Raw genomic sequence first — 23,891 nt, forward strand, 5'->3', positions numbered from 1 at the left:
TCCTTCGAGAAGAGGGACCTGTAAACTGCATTCGGTTGTAACGACTGCAATGGTGCCCCAGGCGTAATTAGGATGTGCACCGCAGAGAAATATCATGCCAAAGCCAAAGGCTATAGTCCATATAAACACTAGCGCTATCATGCACATGGTCACAGAGTGAAAGGCAGTCCGAATAGTCCGTCTGCTGCAGAAGATGCTGCGGTAGAAGTAGAGAATGCTTAGCTTCGTCAAACCAAATGCAAGGACAGTCACTATGTCAGCGAAACACTGGATCTGAAATGCATTAGCACTCGACTTTGTATTAACCGATGTGAGTGGAACCTGTAGAAGTCTAATTTGTTTATCCGAGGTTGAGAAGATGGAGGCATCTGGACTTGGGTCATCATCAGACTGGGAAAGAAGACCCCCTAAGGATCCTGTTGTTACTCCCCAAAGCAGGAGTGCTGCGAGTACATATTCCAGCCCCTAATTGAACTTCAAGGCCACGAGGTACATATAACTTACCAGTGCAGGCAGAGTCAACCAGTCATCAATCCACAACGCAGATTTTGTCTTTCTTCTAGTATAAAAGCGAAGGATCACTGTCAAAGTCCCCAAGACAGGGAAGAGGATAGAGATTGTAATGAGTGCAGCGGGAGTTGCGTATGTTCGTGACATGATGATAACGGTGCTCTTGGGATTCCATCGACAATGAAAGAGGAATCATGTTGAGGTAAAGGCTGGAGCAAGACAACAATAAAAGCCATGGAGCCAGTGCTCCCTTGACTCTCTGCCTGATGTGTGTGTATATCTTGTAGCACTCCAGCTAAAGGTGGTGATAAGCATGCTGACTGGATTTAAGTTACACGCCGGGATGATCCTGGTCATTCTCTCCCACAAAGAGAGGCTATGTTCAAAAATCACCCCTAAACCGGCTTCTGTTTGTCCCACTCTTATCTCTTGTTTGACATACTGTCACCATTCCTAATCCTCATTCTTACTGTGTACTCTGATTCTGGACATTTATTATGTCTTTGCTCTGGAATCTTGGGGTAGCTGTCTTGCTGTCGGTACTTTGGACGGCAAGTGAAGCTATCCGTCGCCTTTACTTCCACCCCTTAGCCCATATTCCCGGCCCCCGCCTTGCAGCCCTGACATGGTGGTATGAGTTCTATTTCGACGTTATTCAGCCCGGTCAATACGTCTTCAAGATACAGGAGCTTCACACAAGATATGGTATGTCAAGCTCTGCTTCATGTGTGAGCCCCACTGACGATTGTAGGCCCAATCATCCGTATTACCCCAGATGAGGTTCACATCAATGACGTCGGCTTTTTGGACACGATCTACGCCCCTTCAATGAACAGAAGGGACAAGTATGGCTATCAGCTGAGGAGCCTTCGCGTCCCGGGTGGACTGGGCACAACCACTGACCATGACCTGCATAAAGTCCGGCGAGAGACTCTTGCGCCCTTCTTCAGTAAGAAGAACATTTTGCACATGGAGGGGTTGATCTCAGACAAGGTAGACCAGCTAAAGCGATTGATATCTACCCATGTTGCTGAAGACGCCCCGATCAACTTGTCAGATGCGTTCTTTGCATTCTCGAATGAGTAGGTTGACCGTCATTCACTCGGTTTCGAGGCTGATTGCCCAGTGTTGTCAACAACTTCCTTTTCGCGCACCGCACAGATGTACTTGCAAGCGAACCGAAAGCCGCCATCCTCCGCCAAAACAGCAAAGAGCTCTTGATGGGGATCAATATCAACAAGCACTTCCCGCAAATCCCCGATTTCCTGGAGTCGCTCCCTATGTCCATAAGCCGCCCAATGATGCCTCCAGGCCTTGTTGATCTGCTTGCCCTATTTGACGTGAGACTCCGCACCGAACATATATACCAAGTCTAACATTTTAATGCAGCGCGTTCGTGAGGAGATTTTCATGATCACAAAGGGTAAAGAATCAGGGGTAGCTGTCAAGAACAAAACCGGACCAACCGGCAAAGAGTCAGTGTTTGATTCATTACTGGATAGCCCAAACCTGCCAGCCTCGGAGAAAATGCCCCTGCGGTTGCAGCAAGAAGGAGCCCTGCTAGTTCTAGCTGGAACTGAATCGCCAGCTCAGACACTTAACATCATCTTCTATCATCTCCTTGCCAACCCCACACTTCTCGAGAAGCTTCGCAGGGAGCTCCGTGCCGTCCCTTTACCTTCCTCATGGACCCAGCTCGAGCAACTTCCGTATTTATCTGCGGTAATCGAGGAAGGCAACCGGCTTTCTTTCGGCGTCACGGCTCGGTCTGCACGTATCGCTTATGAGCCGCTGACCTATACACCTTCCTCGTACGTCTCCTCGACCTGTCCGCCCAGCACCAGAACCAAGTCGTACACAATCCCACCGGGCACTCCGATATGCACCACAACTTTGAGTGCACACACCGCGGACGCCGTCTTTCCGGATCCTTTTGTTTTTGACCCGGAATGTTGGCTCGGCGATGCTGGAAAGGAGCGACGAAGGTTTCAAATGGCGTTTAATAAGGGAGGGCGAAAGTGCCTTGGGATCGAACTCGCGCGTGCAGAGCTATATCTTGTGGTCGCAGCCCTGGTTCGTGAATTTGACATGACACTTTTCGAAACCGATGCCGATGAGGTGGCGTTTCTGTATGATTATCAAGTCGCCATGCCGAAGATGGGGTCTAAAGGAGTGAGGGTGATGGCGAAGTTGGTTCATTGATTACATTCTACTGCTACGGGAAGATTTCGTGGGTATGATGACCAGAATATTGTAAGGGGGGCTAGTCAAGAACTATTAGTTTGCTTATAACCACCAACATCTAGCTCTTGAACGATGCATCATTTGAAATCTCAGTCTTACTAATGCCAAGTCGCGCGATACATGCGCCGGCCTCGACCAACTATGGTTCGGTCAATGACTTGACACACTAATGCACAACTAGCTCTGTATGTCTCAGTTTGTCCTCGATACGCAGACATTCGTGGGTGGTGGGTCAGTTAAACCGACGAACAGACAGTGGAGCTGCGTGCTAGGCGCTTATGTGCTGAGTTGATAAGGCTCTGTGATTAGTTACTAGTTGCAGGGATGTAGACCCTTCCTGCCCCTGTGTACTTGAGTCCGTAGGTGAACTATAGTGGTGTGCAGGTGGCTGTGGGTACCGATAGCCTTCTCAGCCTTTTGGCCGTAACAGTCCCTTAGGGCGCATCATTCATACATGACTACGCTAATTGCCAAGAGGAGATTGTTTGGTACTAAATGCTGCTACCTGCGCTGTCTGCCTACTTTGAACTTAGAAATCCATTTAATCCTAGCAAATGCAGCTGCTACCGTTCTAATGTTATAGCCTTGTTCCGAGCTTCGCTCCCCGTCCCCCCTCCTCCTACAATCACCACGAGACAATGCTTCCAAGCTCTCTGAAGAAAGCCGCCAAGCAAGTTCTCACACATCTCCCCTATTATCTCCAGCTGCGCGCATCGAAAATCTTCATCCTTAGCCTGTTCGTCTGGCTCCTAATATTCTACTATTGCCGAATCAGCCTCTGGCGTGATCCACACTCTGCCTTCTTCCAAGATCGCCATGTCTACGAACTGGATTACAGCCTCCATCGTGAGCGTGAGGCCTGGCATTTTATCTCGCAGCACAACTCGGCCATCGATCCACCAGACTACGTGAAGAGTGGAGGCACACCTACTGCTTGCGTTGCCATGGTCACTGTTCGACGAGATTCGGACCATTATTTCGAAGCATCTCTTGGCTCGATGTTGAAGGGGTTGGATGAAAGAGAGCGACAAGCATTATATCTCAGTATTCTGTTTGCCGATACAGACCCGAGAGTGCATCCGAGTTGGGATCAGAAATGGGTGGGCAGGCTTGTGGATGCAGCGGATACTTATAATGTGTCGGAAGAGCAGTTGCAGCACTTGCAGGATCTGGAGAGGGATAAGAACTTTTATGAGAAGGGGGTCTTGTGAGTTTATGAATATGCTTCTAAACCCTTGTTCAATATCCATCTGCTTTCAGTCAAGCCAGCTAATAGTGTGCAGTGACTATATTTATGCCCTCCAAACCTGCCAAGAAGTAAATGCTCCCTACACGATCATATTCGAAGACGATATCATCCTTGCCACAGGGTGGTTCACAAAGACCTTGAAGGCACTCTCCGACATCTCTCAACGGAACCAACAGTCACAAAATCCTTGGATATACCTCCGCCTTTTCTACACAGAAACCTCGTTGGGCTGGAGTGACTCCGACATGGCATACAGCAACATGCCACTGGTATTCGGCCTTCTCATGCTATCTATATTCTCATCCTTAATGATACTTCGGCGCACTCGCTTTGAGCGACTTCACCTTGATACCCTGAGCATCGTGGTTATCTCTATAGTGTGCGTTCCAGCCTTCACCGCGCTCGTATACATGGCCGGCAAATACAACCTGATGCCGCTCCAAGGGGTTGTTGAGATGAACAAGTTCGGATGTTGTACTCAGGGCTTGGTGTTTCCGAGGGAGAGTATGGATGGTCTTATTGAATTTCTTGCTGCCAGAGGACATGGTCAGACCGATTCCATGATAGAGGAATACGCTGATCAGAGCCAGTTGACTCGATATGCTCTGGCACCGCCTCAGCTGCAGCATGTGGGATTGAAGTCCAGCCGGAACAATCTTGACATCAATACGCAGAGTACGTGGGCATTTTGGTTTGAGACCAATGATGCGGCCAAATTGAGAAAGGAGCATGCTGCACTTTTGGAAGATGATGGAGTGAAGAGAATGTTGAATATATAGACCATACTATCAGGATAGTAACCACTTTAATGTCAAAATACGTGAAATGGCATATATTGAAGTATGTTGTACATGAAAGTGTCGAAACTACCAGCGCCTGGGATGAATTCGTGCCATGAACAAAGTCCAACAAAGTTTCCATGGTAGTACAACTACTTAGATCTACTGACGATGGAATATCAATCTTCAACAGTATACCGACATAATTCCATCACAGTTTCCAACTTTGTGCAACCGTTCACATGAAGTCAGATAAGTTCGAGCATGTGGTTGTGAAACAAATGCCATCCGTGTAGTGGGGACACAGAGGGCTTAAATCTGACCATTATAGCCCGACTATTGGCCATCGACTATCGGAGTATAACATTTCAATCTCACAATCCTCATTTGATTCCCCATCTTTCATTCAGCATCACAACTGCCTGTGATGAATTTAATCCTATTCAGGAAGGGCCATGCAAAGTGTCCCCAGACCGCCTGTCTGATGGGGTATATTACCAATTGCTTCATTGGGATAGGATCATCGTTACGATAGGCAGGAAATCAACATGTCAAATGTCCAACCAAGGGCGAGATGCAGCACAGACACTTGGCTGCTCTCTGCCAGTCTCCAATGCTTTTCTCCAGGTGGGTCTGCCCCATAACAACCGCCAGTCAAAGGCAGTTTTTAGCTCATAAGGCGGGGGAAGCGTCCGTGATCACATGTGGCAGGTACTTATCAACCACAAAGCAACGTCACTAATCTTCATTTCATTTTCCTTCACTGCATTATTCTTTCTCCTCTCTAAAAGTACAACATGTCAACAACCACAATTGAGCTAGTTTCACAGGTGCAACAGGAGTCACAGAACCCAGTCCAACCATTCGGGCCGAGTACCGAAGAGGCAATCGTACAGCAGAAGCAAAAATGGAATGATCCTCCCATTAATAGATGGCGTCTTTTGGCTACATTCATCAGTTTCACGGTTGTTGGAGCAAATGATGGTGTCTACGGAGTGAGCTCTCCTTTACAGTGAACCCCCGCATCAGAAATGACTGACAAACTAATCACTCATGTTAGGCACTCGTCCCATATGTATGCGTTTGATCGGCTAAAGTTAGTTCCTTTTCCAGAAAGATGCTGAACGTCAAGTAGCTTCGCGAAGACTACAACCTGTCTACCACCGTGGTCTCTTTAATTTTCGTGACCCCATTCGCCGGATATACGATAGCCACGCTCATCGTCAACAAGATTCACATGACGCTTGGACAGCGGGGCATAGCAATTATCGGTCCTCTATGCCATATCGTTCCATATGTGATCATGGCCATTCATCCACCCTGGCCAGCAATGCTAGCTGTCTACGTAATTGTTGGCTTGGGCAATGGTCTCATCGACGCGGCATGGAATTCCTGGATCGCTGATATGGCCAACGCGAATGCTATGATGGGAGTCCTTCAAGCATTCTATGGTCTCGGGTATGTGGCTATAGACAAGACCTCTGACCATCAATTATCAATACTAAGGACCACTGCAGGGCAACTATAAGTCCACTGGTTGGGACTCAGATGATCAAATCCGGCCTTCGCTGGAACTATTTCTACTACACACTACTTGGTGCATCCATTCTGGACCTAATGGTGAGCTCTACTCTATTCTGGAAGGAGAATGCGACTAGCTACAGAGCCAAGAATCATAGAGGTACCGATAGTGGCGATGGAAGCAGAACTACAGAGGCTATGAAAAGTCCTATTACCTGGCTGATAGCTGTCTGGCTATTTGTGTACATGGGAGTTGAAGGTGGGTCAGTCTATCAGATCCTTGAATCGAATGACCAAACTGATGAGTGAATCTGATAAGTGTCGGTGGGTGGTTGGGTCGTGGACTTTATGGTCCAGGTTCGCCATGGCGAGCCCTACGAATCGGGTCTGATTCCAACCGGCTTTTGGGCTGGTGTCACCGTGGGCCGTCTTGTTCTCGGTTTTGTCAACGACTGGCTAGGTATGTTTCCCCTTCCCCTATCAAGGACTAAATACATAAATGCTGACTGCAATCAAGGAGAGCGAGTTGCTATCAGCATTTATCTAGCCATTTCAATCGCCCTAGAACTCATCTTCTGGCTCGTACCGCAGTTCATCGTGTCCGCAGTGGCTGTCTCACTGCTCGGCTTCTTCACTGGCCCTCTCTTTCCCGCAGCCATTGTCGTGGCGGCTAAGCTGCTCCCCAAGCATCTCCATACCCCTGGGATTGGACTCGCGTCGGCGTTGGCTGGCGGGGGTGGAGCAATGTACGCTTACCCCCTTACTTCACAATGGTTCACGACCTATTGCTGCTTGAAATCCATGGCTAATCCCACTTTGATCAAAGACTCCCATTTGTCGCAGGTGCTATATCCGGGGCTCGCGGAGTACAGAGTCTGCAGCCATTCGTCCTCGCATTATTGATTGCATTAATTGCTATATGGGTGCTGCTCCCTCGGAGGAAGCATCATGCTTACGCTGTTTGAGGCAGTGGTATAACTTCGTGGCTGAATATAAGTAGACCTGTAAAACGAACAGGTATATTTACGATTATATTTTATACAGTCATGTGCAGACATATCGTCTTAGAACGTTATATATTATCTTATAAGAGAGTGTAGTGCTCCTCTAAGTGCACTCACTACAAACATTCTTCTCTACTAAAATCTTTTCTCGAAGAAAGCTATTATGTCCAATGTAAATTATAAAAAAGTTCCAGTTGGGAATGAACGAATTAAATGAAATTACTTTCAATGATAATTATTATTAATGTTATATATAAGTAGGCGTTTGCTGACTTGACTTTCAAAACACTGGATTTATTTGTAAATCTTGTTCATTTGGAGATAGGCTCAATTCATAGCATCGTTCTTGTTATCTGCTGCTTATGCTCTTGGAGTGTGACACATATGACAGAAAAAGAAGTGACAAGAAAGTGTGGAATTCCTCGATCAAGCATGTAAAGGCCGCTGCAGACTGAATGAGAATATATAACCTGGCAAGATGGAGGGTCTTGTGTCGTTGTACAGAGTCTTGATAGCTAAAAGAGAAAAGCATCCTTGAACATTCGTATTCCACTGAACAAGCCCTCCCGTCACTTCAAACCACTATATTATATCGCGACAAATCATCCCTCCTCTCACTAGCCGATGAATGCGTAGACTCCTTCGTGTCACTCTCTCAGCTCAGCCCTTGCACGATCGTCTGAGCATTTGCCAAAGCTCTTTGGCATATTTCTACCCCTCGCTCGACCCTCTCTGTACATTCGGGATTCCTTCCAGCTTCAGAGATTTCTCCCTCCACAGTGACCGTAGCATGTAAATCTCGGGTGATATTAGCAACCTCCTCGCTAAGCTTCTGATGTAACTGTTCAAATGCTTCGTCGATCATTTCTTCATAGTCGAGAGCAATATTGTCAGCAAAGTCTTGGAACAGACTACGTGAACTGAGATGACGATTCATGATTTGCTTTCGACGCGAATCACTTCCCGTTCCTATGCGAGCCAGTTTGCATTAGCTCTAAAAGAAAATGTGATTGAATGGAAGATAAGAGAGATAGCATACCACTTTGTTGCATGCAAAGGTTATAGACTGGACGCATGACTCCCGCAATATATGAGCTCGCGTGTCCACCCACTGTGTCATCCATGATATTTCTGCAAATCAAATTAGTTCATCTCTCATAGTAGCATACGATTTCGTGCACAATACTCAGTGTCATCAATTAGACGTTCTATGGAGCATTGAAGAGCGTCCAGTATACACGTCCGTCGCATTCGGAGGTTCAGAAGCAAGTTTCCTAGGGTTTCCGGGGCCAGCTCCCGTTGCTCTGACAAGTCAATAGTCAATGACACCAGTCCTTTAACCCTTGAGGACGCTTGGGAAATGGCGTACCGTGTATAGAATCATGCACCCTTTGAAAAATCCTGGAGATTTCGTCTTCGAGCTTCTTACCCTCTTCTTCAAGCCAGTTGAGCACGGAATCCCACGCCAGAGATAGCTGGTCAATTCCCGAGCCGAGAATCTCTTCGTTCCAGCATCGACGCGGTTGTTTTGCCGTTTCATACGTTCCGTAGTTGCGACAGAACGCTGCATATGTCATGTGGTGCCACTTGCAGGTAGCCAAAGTTAGGTACGAATGTTCTTGGGATACCGTGGATCTCACTTACATTTGCCCATTCCAAGCTCGCCTCGACTGCATCGTCCCTCCAATCACCTCGATTTCGGCCTGTATGAACGGTTATTTACTTTGGTCTTCAAGACTGGGTTGTAGGTCGGTGCCTACGAATTTGTTGTGTAATGGCTTCGGAAAATTTCCTCCTGAGGCTACTCTGTAATGAGTGTACCTGCGAGCCATCACGAGTTGTGCTCTACACGAATTAGCAATCATGGCATTTATAACTAAGCAGCAGATAGTAGATGCAGTTTGGATTCTGCACCTAGACAGGGAAAAATGCATTCAGATATTAGAAAATTACCGTACCCCTTTCAGACTGCTTTCGGCTTCAGTCAAGACCCGTCGCAAGACTTCTGCCCGGGCCATGGTCACGGTGCTAGTCCCTGCTAAGGCCCATTGCGTGATAGAACCCAGCAGCGCTGGTACTTCGTGTTGGAGATAAGACACCGTGGCTCGGAACTGCGCATCTGCCGGCACTGATTGACAGTAGCGTCGAAGTTCTTGGATACCACTGAGTGCCAAATACCCATTGGCCTGCCGTGGATCGTCCTCTCGATGGTCAGAGTAGAGCTTATTGCTCACGCAGAATATACGAGCCATTTCCCCCCATGCATGCAACAAAGAGTTGGTCACAGATGTATTTCTTCGAATGACGAGGAAGTTCATCAATCTGGCAAGTTTCAGATTAGACCCAATGTCTTAACTTAAAACAACCAATGTAAGGGCTCTTACTGAAGCTCAAGGGTTTCTTTCTGATCCCTGCATTGAATGAGATATAGGAAAATTAGGAGTATCGTGCATCAGTGCTACTTACCTGAGGTTACTTTCCTCTGCAGCGAGACTCTGCATCCTACTTCCGTGCGCTTTTCGTCTGCGAGTACCTGTCTGCACGATCCTGCGATCCAGCTGCCGGATTTGGTTGTTCATATTCCGGATACGTACAGCATCTGCTGCAGGAGCGGTACGTGCCGTCTCTTCTGAATTGACGTCCTGTATTTCAGTGGTCACTTTCATGTCACCTGGATAATGAATTTGAAAAGCACTTACCTCGGAGCGAGTACACACAATGCGGATAGGTTGATCCCGCGCACATCGACGGATGATATCCCCTATTGACTGATCGGTTGTACATCGCATAATATTACTCACAATAAACACCTCGTCGCAGCTGTGGCGTAGGTACCATTCTGTCGCTCGCACCCGAGCGTAGTTTAAGTCGCGAAATCCTGAACATTGTACTCTTAGCTCAATTCTGCATGACACCGTTATAATATCTCAGTACGGTACCTGGGAGGTCGGCCAAAACTAAACCCGTGCGTAGAACGGGCGAGCGCAAATAGACCCTATGTATAGATTAGCCCCATAACGCAGCATTTGCCTGTGATCACTTCAGTTGTATACCTGACCAACTTCACAAACGGCCACAAAGCAGGGTTATCACCGTCATCATCATTGGCCATCAGTCTGTCAAGATGCTCCATGCATTGATCCGCATGGTGAGACACAACCGTATACTGTAGGTTATCACGCCCACCTGGTCGGGTATCTAAACCCGCCATGGCCCACTCCAGCAAGGTCCTCATGATTGTAGCGACGGCCTCGTCTCCTTCCTGGGCAAGGAAATCAATGTCCAGGTCCCGCTCATGAGGAAAGAGGGATTTCAAGGTGTCCCAGGCTCTTTTGGCCGCAACTTTGATATTCTCCTGCTCTTCCGACGTTCTCACTTCACGGAAGGCTTCCGTGTAGTATTTCCGAACACTGGATAAAAGCTCCTCGAGGAGCTCACAGATCTCGTCATTGTCCATGAAATCTGCAACAACGGTATAGTTTTCTGGATAGGTATCATTTACACTCCGGAATTCGGTAACGACAGTGGTGCAGGCAGCGCCGTCTCCGCTCTATGGGAAGGGTAGATCATCGGGTGTTAGCCTCTCAAAGGTATATTATAATGATTTATTTTGAACCCACCGACCGAGCCAAGCTCTCTTGATCTAGAAGTGAATTTATTAAACTGCTCTTCCCTGTTCGTATGGATCAGCCTCTCAACGTACGTGTAGCAGCACCACCCTGTCTCAGCTATTTTTCCGATACTTACCAACACCCGAGTCGCCGATGAAGCCTACCGTGCGTGTCGCTGGATAAGCGAATCGACTTGCTTCACGTGTCTTCTCATAAAGCTTGGACAAGTCACTAGTATTGTCATGGGCAAGGGCGTTACCGCTCATTATTTGTGTAAGACTCGTTAGTTCACTCCTGACATCTCGCAGCGCATTCTGAAGTCGAATATCATAGATAGGCTCCTGGGGAAGAGACTCATGACGAATGTTGTAGGCATCCTCATCTTCTTCTTCCGCTGCATCCCCCTCAGTGTCGAGTATAGAGCTCCTGTCGGAATCAGAAGCATAACTATCTGCGTCTCCCAGATTTAGATTCCGGAAATGAGAGCTGACATCTCCCGAGGGCGAGGTTGGTGTAGGTGACCGTTGTTGGCTTGGTCGTACATAAGAGGGACCTATAGGGCTAGGGGTAGAATTGTGCAGATCCCGGTAGGTTGTACGATGGGCGCTGCGCGTAGGTGTTAAGCCAGAATCGTTATGAACTGTGCTTGATTGATTTATTGGGGGTTGTTGGGCTGCAGGAGAGATGCTATCGCTCAGATGGAGATCTTCAAAGAGCAGCCGCGTGGTTGGCGTCATAGAGGATCGGCGACCCTCTGGGATAGCTGAGTTGAGGCCGTCGACGGACGAATTCGGGGTCAGGCATTCGGGAGACGATGGGCTGCAGGAGAAGGTAAACTCGACCGAAGGAAGAGGCTGATCTCTGTTTATAGAAGATGGGGTCGCTTCCGCGCTCCTGATGGGAGTAGTACCGTGTTGATCCGTGGTATCAATCATGACGCTGTTGTTGCACACCTGACATCCACTATGCAGAAAGTACTTGTCGAGAATATCAGTGTCTGGGGACTCGTGAACATTATAAGAAAAGGAGGCTGAGCATGCGGGGCTTTGTACGGCGCCTATGAGCGTTTCATGTGGTGGAGAACATTGCGTGGGAAAGAGCCGTCTCTGCTAGCCTCGGCGCCAAACATCCCTAGCCAGAAGCACGCAACACTAGTCACCACGAGAATTGCAGGGGTTCGGTCGCTTTAATTGCCCTCCTTGGTATGAACTGGAAGTGTATTTGGGATAAGAATAGTCCTCCAACTTGATCCCATTGCTGCCAACGGATAACTCGGATACCTGGGTATGTAGGATCCTCATGCATTCGGTTGTAGTCAAATTACCGTTGCTGACCTCAACATGATTGTTAGATTGTAGACCACCGGAGGCTCAGTTTGTTGCATGTTTTATCTGTGGGAGCCAGGGCTGCCCATTAGGGGCTTCTTCTTAAAATGTCGCCGCTTTCCTGGATGGCTTCTTAAAGCTGGTGTTAGTTCGCTGTCCATTGTCACTTCCGTTCCAACCCGCCGTTAAACACGCTGCTGTCAATGCCGGTATAGAAATACTGGATTATAGGATGTCGCTCCTCAATCTCCCAGATGTGCGCTGGTAAGCCGTCAATCCTTCAGGACACACTCTCCTTTTGTACTTACTGTTTGCGAGTCTGAATATGAAATAATAACCAGGACTGTCGATTTAGCCAGTCGGGGTTGGACGCTTAGACAATAGGGCAAAGCCGCGACGGCCCGGTGCAACCTTAAGAGCCACTAACCGTTCAAGCACTTTACTCAGTCCGGAAATACTACGAGTCAGCTGTCGTTCTACTAAGTACGGATTAGTCTCGACAGATATTGGTTCTCCTCTGGCACAGCCTTGTTCCATATCCCAATCGTGTGCTTTCACAATCATAGCCCCGCGATGGTCGTGGCCATTATCAGCAACTAACCAATAGTGATAAGTTATACCAAGTCATGCACGGCATGGCCGAGGGAAAGAGATTACAACTCGTCTAATAAAATAGGGAAGGGGAACTAATTTTCGTGGCTCGGCCTGCTATACCACACTAATGTGTCTCGCTACCATACAAAGTTGCGGGGATGGTACTTAGTTTCGCTGGCTAAGTTCACACAGCCTCACAAAAGAAATGTGCTCTCTCCAGAAACGGTTGTCGTTTCTTAGAGGCCAAATCACCAAGCCCATATTCACGTGACTGCTCAGGCCATGAGTGGTTGACAATGATGATTTTGATCAGTTGTCCAGTATAATTCATTCCACCCTTCAAGTCTAATATTCCATTTTCTCCTGAGCAAAAACTTACAAAACTTCTTTTAAAAGCACTCCCGAAGCAATAAATAACTACTTCTGATCATGAGTCTACGAACGAACAAGCCCCTCACCTGTATTCTTTCCATGTAGAATGACCTGACTTTCAAGATAGATCCTTGGGTACTCTTAACCTACAATTTGATTTTGGAGTCATAAGAAAACCTAGTAAGCAAAGAGTATATAGCAAGACAACATTATATAAAATAAATGACTCTCTTGACGTGATTACATGCAGATCTTGGTAATTATTTAACATCACATAAATGGGTAGGCCATGAATAAACTTGGTACGCCACAGGTTCGACGTAGTAATATATAAAATGGAAGAGAGATTAGCACTATTGACCATGTGTCTCCATCAAAAACTATAGGTGGATCATCACCATCAATAACAAATAGCGCTGTAAGTTAGTGCGAGGCCAAGAACCTAGGATTTGGTAAGATATATCTAAAGATAACTTTTCGTTGTCTTTCCATCAATATGTAGTTTGCTTTTTTAAAGCTATGTGCCTGCTGATGATTACACTCAAAGGTAGCTTGACAACATCTGTTCTGTCTACAAGTCGCAGTCACACTCCTTCCTACATCGATTTCTTCGACTATATATATTGTGGCCGTTGTTTCGATCGCAGATAAATAGTGGCTATTCGTTCCCATGATTTATAAACAGACATTGCTGCCTAGTAGTTAATTCTATAGCTCTTAATTCCAACTACGTTTAAGTTTATCTTGTCATATACCGACAATAGAAGAAGAAGTGCTTTTTCTTGGCGACACCCGTTCATTTATTACCAAGTATATATATTGTGTGGTAGGGTATTTTTTGCCTTTCCAACTCGGAGGGTTCGTGGGAGGTGTATACTCTATGTGTGTGGCCATATGAGAAAATATTCACCGCTAGGCTCAATCCAATAATCGTTGCAGCCACACATGTGCGGTTGCCCCATTGCAAGATCGTATTATCAAATTACAATCATAAGGGAATATAGTCAATTAATCATGCGCCAGTGACGCAGAATTTACTTTCACAGAGGCTGCAGCTATTCCCTCATTCTACGTCCAGCACTGACGCCCCTGATATATAAGGGTGCCTATTGTCCGCGATGACTTCGAAATCAAGGTAACATTTTGTCTTCCCAGGATATCCAATATTCATATATAGTATATTTCTTTCCCTTTGCCTACTGAGCCCATTATTTGGCAGAAGGCAGTCGGGGCGCACGTTAGTATATGCACAACAGCGAATATCGCCGACTCCTACTTCAATAATAACGTTTTCAAATTTCACTCCGGGGTCTTCAACAACAACAACTCCCGATGATTCGGATGATGGCAAGTCTGCTATACTATATAAATCGGATGCTTCGGTTACAGACAGAAGAGTCATCGATACCCGTCGCCCAGTTCCTGAGAAACTTCAGCGACTCATATTCCCATATGCCAAAGACGGGCAGACAGTGAATACTGCTCTCATGGCATTTCTGAATAATCTTACAACCGAGTTTGACTATACCAACATTGTGGCTGGATGCTACACAGGGTATTCTATCTTTGCCAAATATGAAGCTAGCTGCGAAGAATGAGGCTCGAACGGACGGATACTTATCTACGGCAATGAGAATCCTTCTTAACCTCTCATCGAGGTAAAACCGGTCACTCGAGCAATATACAAGGCAGATTCAAGTGGGAGTTCAGATGTCGAGATAGACCAGAAAGGAATGTAATGCTCTTCCAGTCACGCTGTAGGTTCCCTCCTTCTACCAATACCTGCCTTTCTTCGACCTTATATTAACGGTATATAGATACTCTGATGTATCTTAAAATCGGCACAAAATGTCCATAACCTTTGCAGAGTATAGTAACATCAATTGCCAGAGGCCCGCAGACACGCGAAGTCCCGTCAATCTTGACTATACATCAATTAATATGGACCGTGGGATACTACCATTTCCGGACCCACACCCTATATCAAGGCTAATATCACGAAGGTCGGGAACAAATTGGAACAATCTGGTCGGCCTTCGACTTTCTCATGTTAGTTCTCGGGTTATCTAGTATTTAATAAGTTAGTCCTGGTTTTGATCTGGTTTCCTTACAACATCTCACATCTATATATTGACACTTTATGATTCAAACTTCAATATTAATATATAATCCAGTATCAAACAGGCCGATAAGTCTCCCATCAGTCCTTAACGCACTGCTCATGATACTGCACTGATTTTTGCGTGTTCTAGCACTCTCCAACATTCATTTAGTATCTTCTACATTTGTCGGTCAACTCATTCTTTTCTAGGGGTAATGAAAGAAACATCAAAGATCTACTAATATAAACGAGCGTAACTTATTAGAATTGAATGATTGATGTAGTAGCTTGAACATGCCTCAGCCGTAGGAAAGTACCCGGATATATAGATTTCGGTATGAGGAGGTTAATTGATTAATCATTCACATAGTGCTTTGTTCCGTTGTATTCGTTTGGTAGCTCTAATAAAGTCTATACTAAATAGTAATATACTAGTTATTCTCAACCTTAGACATCATTGCTAAGGTTTCGCTTGTTCTCATGACCACTAATGAGCAGCGCAGCGCCCCGTATCGAGCGCTCTACACAGTCACTTAGTACTTAGCGGGACAAGACAACCAAACCCAATCATGCTAGGGATCATCATGATCAGCTCTGCGCCCTTGATTGCACCGCACCCTTGTCAGTTTTGTCAGAAGTTAATCAGCATCCTGCCTGTTCCGTAGAGACGGTACTTTCGATACACTCTACAAAATAGATAGTCTTTACTGATTTCATGCCCAACTGACTAGTAGTCCTGTCTCAAAAAAGAGAAGCAGACCCCCCTTGCCTAGATAGGCAGATTCAAAACACGCGAACTCAACGCGTACCGGATCTATGCATATACACAAGTATACTTTTTAGCTTTGGGCAAGAACTTGAACAATATTGGAGACGAGAATATGAGTCTCAAACCAGGGCGGGGAAAAAGTCTAATCGGATAAAGGTTCAATAGCTGTCCCCGTGGCTGGAAATAGTCCGAGCATGATTATGGTGGATGGGAGGGTTGGGATCCCCGGATCAGCGAGATGGATCACGGTGGAATAAAATGCAAGGGAAACCTGGCCAGCCAGTTGTAAGTGACTGCTGGCAGTGGTAGATTATAGGCTGGGTTTAGGTTGGCGAGTAGGTGTCATGTGTTTATTTGGTTTTTCTTTTGAGAGGGGGAGGGGAAAGGTAAGTAAGTAGGTTTCGGTTATTGAGTTCGGGTTGAGAGGTACGAGACTTTGGGAGGGTTAGGTAGCTCTTGTCTGCAGGGAGGTGAGAGATAGCTACGATAGCTACTCTGTAAGGTATAGTTTAGAGGGAGAGAATGAGAGAGGGGAAAGAGGGGAGCACACATGCATAATTTGGATGCGGTGTACATGCCTACCTGCATTACAGACGAAATGTCATACAAACAACCAGACGGGCATCCCTGCTGCAAGAGACAAACCTGCAGGTAACAGCTGTGGTGGTGGTGGTGGTGGTGGTGGTGGTTGAGAGTGTAAAGCGGGATACCAAAGTGTGGATTAACCGGAAGAGACGGGAAGGTGTCGACCCAATATTCATGGCCATCCAATTCCTGCTCTCATTCAGCCTTGTGGGTCCGGCATCACAGGTCCATTGTTGAGTCACGAAGCCTACTCTGAACAAGCCATGTCGTCGAAAGGAATGGAAGAGAGGGAGGGATGGATAACCACGGAAAGGGAGGAGCAGGTGACTGCTGGAAACCGAGGAGGAGGGATGATCTCATTCTGCCGACCGTTCCGGGATGCGAGGATCTGCAGAAGTACAAAGCACGGCGGAAGATTTAGTCTTGCTGTAGCTCGAAGCTTCTCGAGAGAGGGAGGTGGGATTGTGCATTGACTGATTATTGATCCCGCTGGAACCCGGCGGGTTGCACGATGGGAGGTGGCGTGGTCGCCATTGGTCTGTGCCGAAGCTGGTGGAAGCTGCTTGATGACCGTTCGCTGAGTAAAGGGCTGAGTCACGGTGAAATCATACATTCTTGTATTTAGTCATTCAGTATGAAGAAAACTAGATGATTCTGTTGATGGATTGGTTGATAGAATGGAATGAACAATGTAGGAAGAATGATGGAAAACGGTAGAAATGAAGCCAGAAGGGAGTATTGAGTATAGAGATTAGAGAGGAAAGAAAAAAAGACCGAAGGAAATCCGGCCAAGATCCAGACCGGGCGATCCCCCGTGACGCCAAGCCATGACGATGGAAGTTGAGTGGCTTCACGCCCTCATTTCTTCAATCAATCAATCAATCAATCACCTTTCAGTCACGCAACCTGGAAAAAAAAATCATGAGTTGACCAACAACATCTCGTCTCCCTTGCCTGGTCCGTTCCGGCTCTGTCCATCTGGCTCCATCCATCAGTCCATGGTCCACGCAGATCCTCACACTAGCCATGCCGGACCTGATCCCCACCCCGGCTGTGATGCAGACCCAGCTGCGTTGTTGCGCTTGTTGTTGCTGCTGTGATGGCCATCGCGTTCCATCTCGGTCGGGCACCCCTCTTGTCCTAGGAACAGTATGATGCCGGCCCCTACCTTAGTAGTATACTACCTCTGTTGATGTGGTCTTCCTGCACAACTACGGCAATCTGGTCAGTGCAATCACACAACCCCTACTACCTTCCCGGCGCAACGACTGGTCCGCCTCGGAACTGACTTACTTCATGCAGAGGAAATTATGACGCATCTGGGGGAAAGCGCAAGAAAACCCGCCAAAGCTGGCTCTCCTTCCGTTGGCGTCGCTCAGCTTTCCCTGGACAGGCCACTGCACAGGGCCAAAAAACTTTCGGCTCAAGCTCCAGAAAAAAAAAATAATAATACAACATCCTCTGACGTAAAAGATACGCCCCATTGATCCGGTCCACCATGCACCCTTCCGTTCTATCCATTCAAGCCGGCCAGGCGACATATAAAGAACCTTGTCCTGGTCTCCCACTCCTGGGCATTCTCTTCCCCTCTTCATCATCCATTCATCAGAGCCGGACCAACCAGTCTGTCAGTGGAACTGAGCTTCTCTTTGCGCCTCGCCCAATAAACTACCAGTTGCCCTCCTAATTCACTTTATTACCATCTCTATACACTTTCAGTCCAGTCAACCGCAGCCATGTTCTCCAGTACCGTGGCCCGTCCACTACAGCTGGCCACCCGGTTCATGCAGTGGGCCAGTGCAGTCATCGTGATGGGTATCACTTCATACTTCATCCACAAGGGACCTCGCGGCCAGCACACTATCTACTGGGAAGTCATTGTAAGCATGCTCCTATCCTTGATGTAAACACGTCAAACCTTATCAAACTAACCATGGATTAGTCGACCATGTCTGTCGTCTTCTTCCTGCCCGCCTTCATCTCGCCGTTCATGCCCAATGCCCTAAGCAAGTTTGTTCTGATCATCGATGTCATCTTCTCGTACCTGTATGTGCCATCCAACCAACCATACTATGTGCTGTTACTGACCATGACCACAGCTGGCTCACGGCTTTCATCTTTGCCGCGCAAGACTACAACTGGCACAACTGCGCCTTCAACTCTCCCCCCGGCCTGTCCTGCTCTAAGAAGAAGGCCAACGAAGCCTTCATCTTCCTGACCTTCATCTTCACCTTCTTCGCCATGTTCCTCGAAGTCGGTGCGCTCTGGGCCTACCGGCGCGAGAGCACCCCAGTCCGGGAGAAGAACACTGGTGGCGCCCACGGCGGTCCTGCTGACGCGCCTCTGGCCGCAGCCTAGACTTCAGACTCTACCTGATAATGCCATCTCGTCGTGTGACGGCGACTACATATGCCAACGTCCTCTCTTGCGCAGCATCCATCCGTCTGCATCTACGTCCTACACAGGAAAGAGAAGTCGTCCGTCTCCTACGAGATGAGGATTCGATACCCCTTTCTTGTCTCTCTTTTATACGACCATGATACCACAGTTGACTTTGGCTTTGATTGAACATCTACCATTAATACTGATGATGCTTATACTTCTGATATCCCTGCATACTAATGTCCCTTCGTTAATGTCCGTACGACTTGAACATGCTTGAAACGACCTGAAGAACACGGAGTAGGTGGTGGGTGTGGATGTGGATGTGGGTGTGGATGTGGGTGTGCATAGATGGACCGGGGTTGTGCCTATGATCGTTACTGTTACTAATACTATCTTTACTAATTACCACCATAACATAATCCTGTCTTTGTCACTCTTTCCAGATCTGATTTTAATTCTATGCTGCATCAGGGCCATCCAATGTATAATAATAGTACAATAATAACATATAATCTGTCTAAAATGATGAGATATCAAACGATGCGGTCTTATCTTCCCCACCCCCACCCCCCACGAAAAAACAAAATATTATAAAGTTAGTGTGTATATATATAGATATGTATATATATGATTAATATCGTAATGATGTTTTCGAGGGTCCTTGAGAAGTTGATGTTTGAGAAAGTACGGAGTAGTACATTAGTAACTTCAAATACATGACTCTGGGTTTATTGTTCTGTCTGTCTGTTACTACCTAGCTGTGCTTGTGTCAGAGTACCAGCGCCTCATCAGAATACGCAAGATTGCAAAAAGAGTCCGTCATGTCTATTCACAGTCTATCTATTTATTGCTTCAAAAGTCTATCCAAGTCGTCATCTTTCTTCTCTCGTTTCAAACAAGGTTCCATCTACGCATACAACACCGCATACACCCGCATATAAAGCTGATCGTACATATGCATACACCCATCAAGCACGTCCCAACCCCTGTGGAAAATCCAAAATATTCAAAGGGTCCCACTTCTTCTTGATCTCCTTCAGCCGGTCCAAGGCATCTCCATAATACATCTCTGCCCAATCCTGCAAGTACGGATCGATATAATTCTGATATGCTTGCCAACCACCCTCAGGATCGGCCTGGCGCACCGCATCCGCGACGTCGGAAAGCCTGTCAACTGCAGTCTCCCGTGCTGATGCATTTGTGAACCCCGGGAAATCCCAAGCATAGATTTGCGACATGAAGAGATTGTTTCGATGATTGAAGGCCATGGGCCCGACAGTGTCATCCGGGGGCAGGGTGGTGACGGCATCTGGACCGTTCAGGTCGAAGGAGATAAAGGCATCAGGCCCGGCAGGCTGGATGGCGGAAAATATACTCGCGATAGAGGTGCTAGTGTAGTTAGGGTGACCGTCGTCGAAGAGGGATTTGGCGTAATAGGGTTGTGGAACAGACGGGGAGTCGAGGTCACCCATGAGATTGGTGAGAGCGGAGACCCAGTTTGTGTAAATGGAGCTGGTGGTCGTGAGGGGCTGAATGGACTGGCGTGCGAGTGGGGAAAGGAGGCGGTCGATGGTTTTGTTGTAGGCGGCGGAATCGCCGAGGTATTGGCCAGTGAAGGTGCAATAGGCCTTAGGGGCCTGGTAGCCACCATCTATGATGAGTTCTCCACCCAGAGAGGTTGGAAAGCCGGCGGAGGAGGTCGCCGGTAGGGATCCGATCTCTTGTAGGGTTAGAAGGACCTGTACGCAGTCTGACTGAGTCGCGAAGCCAATGTTGTAGTTGACGATGGCCGTTGGAGCGGGCTCCATGCGGTAGGTGAACGACGTCACAATTCCAAAATTGTTGGAGCCAGCACCGCGAAGCGCCCACCAGAGGTCATCATTCTCGTCGTCTGTAGATGTGGTATTGGACTTTGCTGCCTTAGGGCTGATCGTTCGGATGCGGCCGGTCACGTCCACAAGCTCCAGTGAGACCACTTGCCATGAAATTAGCTGGGACCTTGGTGAAAGGACTCGAACAAATCATTCAACCTACCTCTGTCTACTAGCCATCCCCACTCGCGAGAGGTAAACCCCCAGCCACCCCCCAAACTGTGTCCAGCTACCCCTACCCCCGGACAGGTGCCATGAGGCAAGGCATATCCCGCGCGACCCATGGCCAGAGCCAGCGGGCCAAGCTTCTGACCCATTTGCACGGTTACCTCCTGTGTGCTCACGTCCAGGGCAATGTCGGTCATCTGGCTGGAGTCAATGACGACCTGCCCTGAAAGGCTGTACGCAGCATAGCCATGGCCACCGCCACGGGTCGTGAGAGTGACCCGACCCTGCTCGGCTGCCACGCAGCGAACAGTAGCAGCAACTTGTTCCGTTGAATTTGGAATGACAACAGCTTGAGGATGAGGGTGGTAGTTGCTGTTGTCTGCCACTGTGAGATTCGAGTACCCAGCATCCGTGGCGTACACAACGGAGGCGCCAGTGGCTCCTAGACAGGATTCAAGGGTTCTCGGCAGCGCGCCATTGTTGGCCGCTGCGGGGGTGGAGATGTTCCCAGGGTTCTGGTGTAGGGCTGCGAGTTGGTTGGGCAGCGTCAACAAGACTGCTGCCGTGAATATGACTGGAGGAGCCATGACGTGAATCGTAAAGGTGGGTGACACCGTGGTAAACAGGACCAAGGGGCATACCAAGGACTGGTGCAATGTCCTTGGCCGGTTTCCTTGGGGAAAAATCGAGGAAATGTAAGGGGTAGCGGTGTGCACTAAGTCAATTCGCGGTTCGGATCGGCGGGAAAAGAAATGGGAAAGATGCCATTTTATCAAGGGGTACGCTCATTCCGGGGGATCTGATGGGTCTCAGAGGCGCCGACAGATATAGAAGTCATTCTCAGATCTCTCCCCAATACGCCTTCCGCGGCTGTAACTCCACGTACATTCCTTCCTCCGCATGCATCTCCTTATCACCAACCAGAGTCACATCTCCCCCTCTACTCTCCAAAATCTCATTTAATCGACGGATAAAAATATCGCCCGTCGGGCTTCATCTGAGACATAACCGCATCCCTGTCTATCCTGCATCGCCTTCGTTAGGGGTGCTTTGTTGGCTGCAATGATCACCGTTCCAAAATCAGCCAATGTTCCTTTGCTAGCCTTTAGTCACCACACAAGCACAAGGTTTTATTGATACGAGGCCAAAAGTCGGGCAGAAGGGTGACCGATAATGAGCAGCCGGCAGTCTCGGCTCGCATACGAAACACGGAGAAACTACCTGAGAGGACAATGCCTCTGTCCACCATCTATCTATCAGCTTGCCCATACGTTGCAGAATAAGAAGACTTGCAAGGCGAGGCAGGCGCGCTGACATATTGCAGGGGCGGGAGGCTGTATGGAGCGGTCAGGACACCAGTTAGGCCCGACATCTGAATCCTGCGCGGCTGTGTAGTGATATCACACTGGCCGGTGATGAATCAGCCGCAACAGGCTCACACGCATACTTACGCTGTCAGCCTAGTATTTACGGTCGCACCAGAAGGAGCCATAAGACCTGACTCAGCTTATGCAAGAATTTGGCCCAACAAAGTGCCAAAGATGTCGTGACTCAAGAGCCAGCATCGATTTCTGAGCACATCGCGTAAAGCTCACAATAACACTGTTGGACATCGGGGCATCTGGTATATTGAGTCAGCATTCTTTCCATGTTGCGTCAGATAGAGTTCGCAGCACATACGAAACAGGCTGCTCAAGGAAGATGATATGCCAGAGCATCTCAAAGACCGACCCTGCCGCAAAGTTATCCATATCGGTCGCCAAAGCCCAGTCGCGTATTCGCACATAGTCATCTCGTGGCCGTTCCCGGATCCGGTCCCTTGTTAGTACAAATTGACCACAACAGACCCCACCGATCTCGGTAGGGACCTGGTCCCGCGGCACGGAGAACATGTCCATGTAGATTGAGGTGAAGTTGCGATACACCACGTTATGATTCGACTCCATGGCTGGATCAAAGGGGCGCACGGCCACGGGACATCCTGGGCGGTGCTCACAGCGGAGATTCGCATACCCAGCCTTGTTCACGGCGTCCAGGCTGAGTTTTTGGAGCAGGGAAGATGAAGCCATGTCGCCAACATCGTTATGCCACTGAGTGGCGGAGGCATGCATGAAAGCCGTAACATCCGCAAGGTAGTCGTAGTGTTCAATGATGTGGGTCAGGTATGCCATGCCCTCGCGGGCCTTGTTTGCCGGGATAGGACGGTATCCAGGCTCTTTGTCGGAGGTGTAGACGTAAGGTTTCCAACTTTCCAACTAGTGAGCATACCGTGACGATAATCCGACCGGGAGGAATTGAGTCTAGTACACTTACTGGGGCTTGAGAGCGTAGGCCCAGGCGACATCCTCAGAGCTAGTTTTGGCCAGAACCAGTGCGTTCGGTTTGCGCCTGGCCGGATGTTTATCAACTCGACCTGCATAGCGTTAGCTACCCTGGTGATATCAATTCCGAGCTTGGAGGGGGAAACGCACTCAGAACTAAGGTGAGATCATCCTTCAGCAGTCGGATGTACAGGAGAGCCAGGAGCCCCAAGCAAAACACGGTGAAGCACCATGTATACAGGCGCCTGGAGCATATTGACAGACCCAGCGATTGGACCATTCTGTGTAGATCCCACTCACGGGGGGAATAAAGCGGGCTTCGAAGACGCTGGTGTCTTTGAAGTGATCTCACCCGAGGCCGTAGGGGAGTGAGTAAATGGGAGGGTTGATGAATAGGCTCAGCCTTGCATGATGGTTCTCGCATTAAAGTTTGGAGACCCTGCAGCATCGGGGTTTGCGAAGGTGGCTTTGCTGGTCAGCGA

At 48.1% G+C, this 23,891-nt stretch overlaps 9 protein-coding genes across 9 annotated transcripts; 5 read left to right on the forward strand and 4 right to left on the reverse strand.

Annotated features, from left to right (window-relative positions):
* Positions 1 to 1,007: 1,007 nt before the first annotated feature.
* On the forward strand, positions 1,008 to 2,712 carry BO79DRAFT_194834 (cytochrome P450; the record flags this gene model as incomplete). The annotated part of the gene is made up of 4 exons (XM_025681080.1): positions 1,008 to 1,215; positions 1,262 to 1,592; positions 1,637 to 1,850; positions 1,900 to 2,712. 4 exons carry the CDS (start codon positions 1,008 to 1,010, stop codon positions 2,710 to 2,712), a joined length of 1,566 nt encoding a protein of 521 aa, XP_025539836.1.
* Positions 2,713 to 3,302: 590 nt separating this feature from the next.
* Positions 3,303 to 4,782, forward strand: BO79DRAFT_287516 (uncharacterized protein; the record flags this gene model as incomplete). The annotated part of the gene is made up of 2 exons (XM_025688596.1): positions 3,303 to 3,961; positions 4,038 to 4,782. Exons 1-2 carry the CDS (start codon positions 3,393 to 3,395, stop codon positions 4,780 to 4,782), a joined length of 1,314 nt encoding a protein of 437 aa, XP_025539837.1. The 5' UTR covers positions 3,303 to 3,392.
* Positions 4,783 to 5,579: 797 nt separating this feature from the next.
* Positions 5,580 to 7,268, forward strand: BO79DRAFT_287517 (MFS transporter; the record flags this gene model as incomplete). The annotated part of the gene is made up of 7 exons (XM_025688597.1): positions 5,580 to 5,777; positions 5,843 to 5,857; positions 5,918 to 6,240; positions 6,300 to 6,562; positions 6,623 to 6,763; positions 6,821 to 7,049; positions 7,130 to 7,268. The coding sequence occupies 7 exons, from the start codon at positions 5,580 to 5,582 to the stop codon at positions 7,266 to 7,268; spliced, it is 1,308 nt and encodes a 435-aa protein (XP_025539838.1).
* Positions 7,269 to 7,962: 694 nt separating this feature from the next.
* On the reverse strand, positions 7,963 to 11,853 carry BO79DRAFT_147147 (uncharacterized protein; the record flags this gene model as incomplete). Its single annotated transcript, XM_025678499.1, has 14 exons — positions 7,963 to 8,276; positions 8,347 to 8,438; positions 8,494 to 8,611; positions 8,677 to 8,893; positions 8,952 to 9,010; positions 9,068 to 9,152; positions 9,266 to 9,629; positions 9,692 to 9,718; positions 9,774 to 9,978; positions 10,109 to 10,199; positions 10,242 to 10,302; positions 10,361 to 10,857; positions 10,928 to 10,980; positions 11,055 to 11,853. 14 exons carry the CDS (start codon positions 11,851 to 11,853, stop codon positions 7,963 to 7,965), a joined length of 2,982 nt encoding a protein of 993 aa, XP_025539839.1.
* A 5,531-nt stretch (positions 11,854 to 17,384) lies between these two features.
* Positions 17,385 to 17,883, forward strand: BO79DRAFT_15701 (uncharacterized protein). The gene has a single exon (XM_025678841.1). The coding sequence runs from the start codon at positions 17,492 to 17,494 to the stop codon at positions 17,762 to 17,764; it is 273 nt and encodes a 90-aa protein (XP_025539840.1). The 5' UTR covers positions 17,385 to 17,491; the 3' UTR covers positions 17,765 to 17,883.
* On the reverse strand, positions 17,805 to 18,547 carry BO79DRAFT_15820 (uncharacterized protein). Its single transcript, XM_025678892.1, has 2 exons — positions 17,958 to 18,547; positions 17,805 to 17,875 (listed from the first exon to the last, which is right to left on the reverse strand). Exons 1-2 carry the CDS (start codon positions 18,260 to 18,262, stop codon positions 17,845 to 17,847), a joined length of 336 nt encoding a protein of 111 aa, XP_025539841.1. The 5' UTR covers positions 18,263 to 18,547; the 3' UTR covers positions 17,805 to 17,844.
* Positions 18,294 to 19,027, forward strand: BO79DRAFT_15703 (uncharacterized protein). The gene is made up of 3 exons (XM_025678844.1): positions 18,294 to 18,544; positions 18,607 to 18,710; positions 18,764 to 19,027. The coding sequence occupies exons 1-3, from the start codon at positions 18,401 to 18,403 to the stop codon at positions 19,020 to 19,022; spliced, it is 507 nt and encodes a 168-aa protein (XP_025539842.1). The 5' UTR covers positions 18,294 to 18,400; the 3' UTR covers positions 19,023 to 19,027.
* An 847-nt stretch (positions 19,028 to 19,874) lies between these two features.
* Positions 19,875 to 21,675, reverse strand: BO79DRAFT_194850 (FAD-binding oxidoreductase; the record flags this gene model as incomplete). Its single annotated transcript, XM_025681081.1, has 2 exons — positions 19,875 to 21,024; positions 21,084 to 21,675. The coding sequence occupies 2 exons, from the start codon at positions 21,673 to 21,675 to the stop codon at positions 20,018 to 20,020; spliced, it is 1,599 nt and encodes a 532-aa protein (XP_025539843.1). The 3' UTR covers positions 19,875 to 20,017.
* Positions 21,676 to 22,639: 964 nt separating this feature from the next.
* Positions 22,640 to 23,689, reverse strand: BO79DRAFT_228462 (DUF3431 domain-containing protein; the record flags this gene model as incomplete). The annotated part of the gene is made up of 4 exons (XM_025683963.1): positions 22,640 to 22,709; positions 22,769 to 23,335; positions 23,402 to 23,501; positions 23,560 to 23,689. The coding sequence occupies 4 exons, from the start codon at positions 23,687 to 23,689 to the stop codon at positions 22,640 to 22,642; spliced, it is 867 nt and encodes a 288-aa protein (XP_025539844.1).
* Positions 23,690 to 23,891: the final 202 nt, after the last annotated feature.

This window comes from Aspergillus costaricaensis, assembly GCF_003184835.1.
Source record: "Aspergillus costaricaensis CBS 115574 unplaced genomic scaffold BO79scaffold_15, whole genome shotgun sequence".
Lineage (NCBI taxonomy): Eukaryota > Fungi > Ascomycota > Eurotiomycetes > Eurotiales > Aspergillaceae > Aspergillus > Aspergillus costaricensis.

Coding starts and splice junctions, on each gene's coding strand:
- BO79DRAFT_15701 (XM_025678841.1), top strand. CDS start 17,492: ATGACGATGGAAGTTGAGTGGCTTCACGCCCTCATTTCTTCAATCAAT.
- BO79DRAFT_15820 (XM_025678892.1), bottom strand. CDS start 18,262: ATGATGAAGAGGGGAAGAGAATGCCCAGGAGTGGGAGACCAGGACAAG. Junction 17,876..17,957: donor CATAATTTCCTCTGCATGAA/GTAAGTCAGTTC, acceptor AGATTGCCGTAG/TTGTGCAGGAAGACCACATC.
- BO79DRAFT_15703 (XM_025678844.1), top strand. CDS start 18,401: ATGTTCTCCAGTACCGTGGCCCGTCCACTACAGCTGGCCACCCGGTTC. Junction 18,545..18,606: donor CTATCTACTGGGAAGTCATT/GTAAGCATGCTC, acceptor ACCATGGATTAG/TCGACCATGTCTGTCGTCTT. Junction 18,711..18,763: donor GATGTCATCTTCTCGTACCT/GTATGTGCCATC, acceptor CCATGACCACAG/CTGGCTCACGGCTTTCATCT.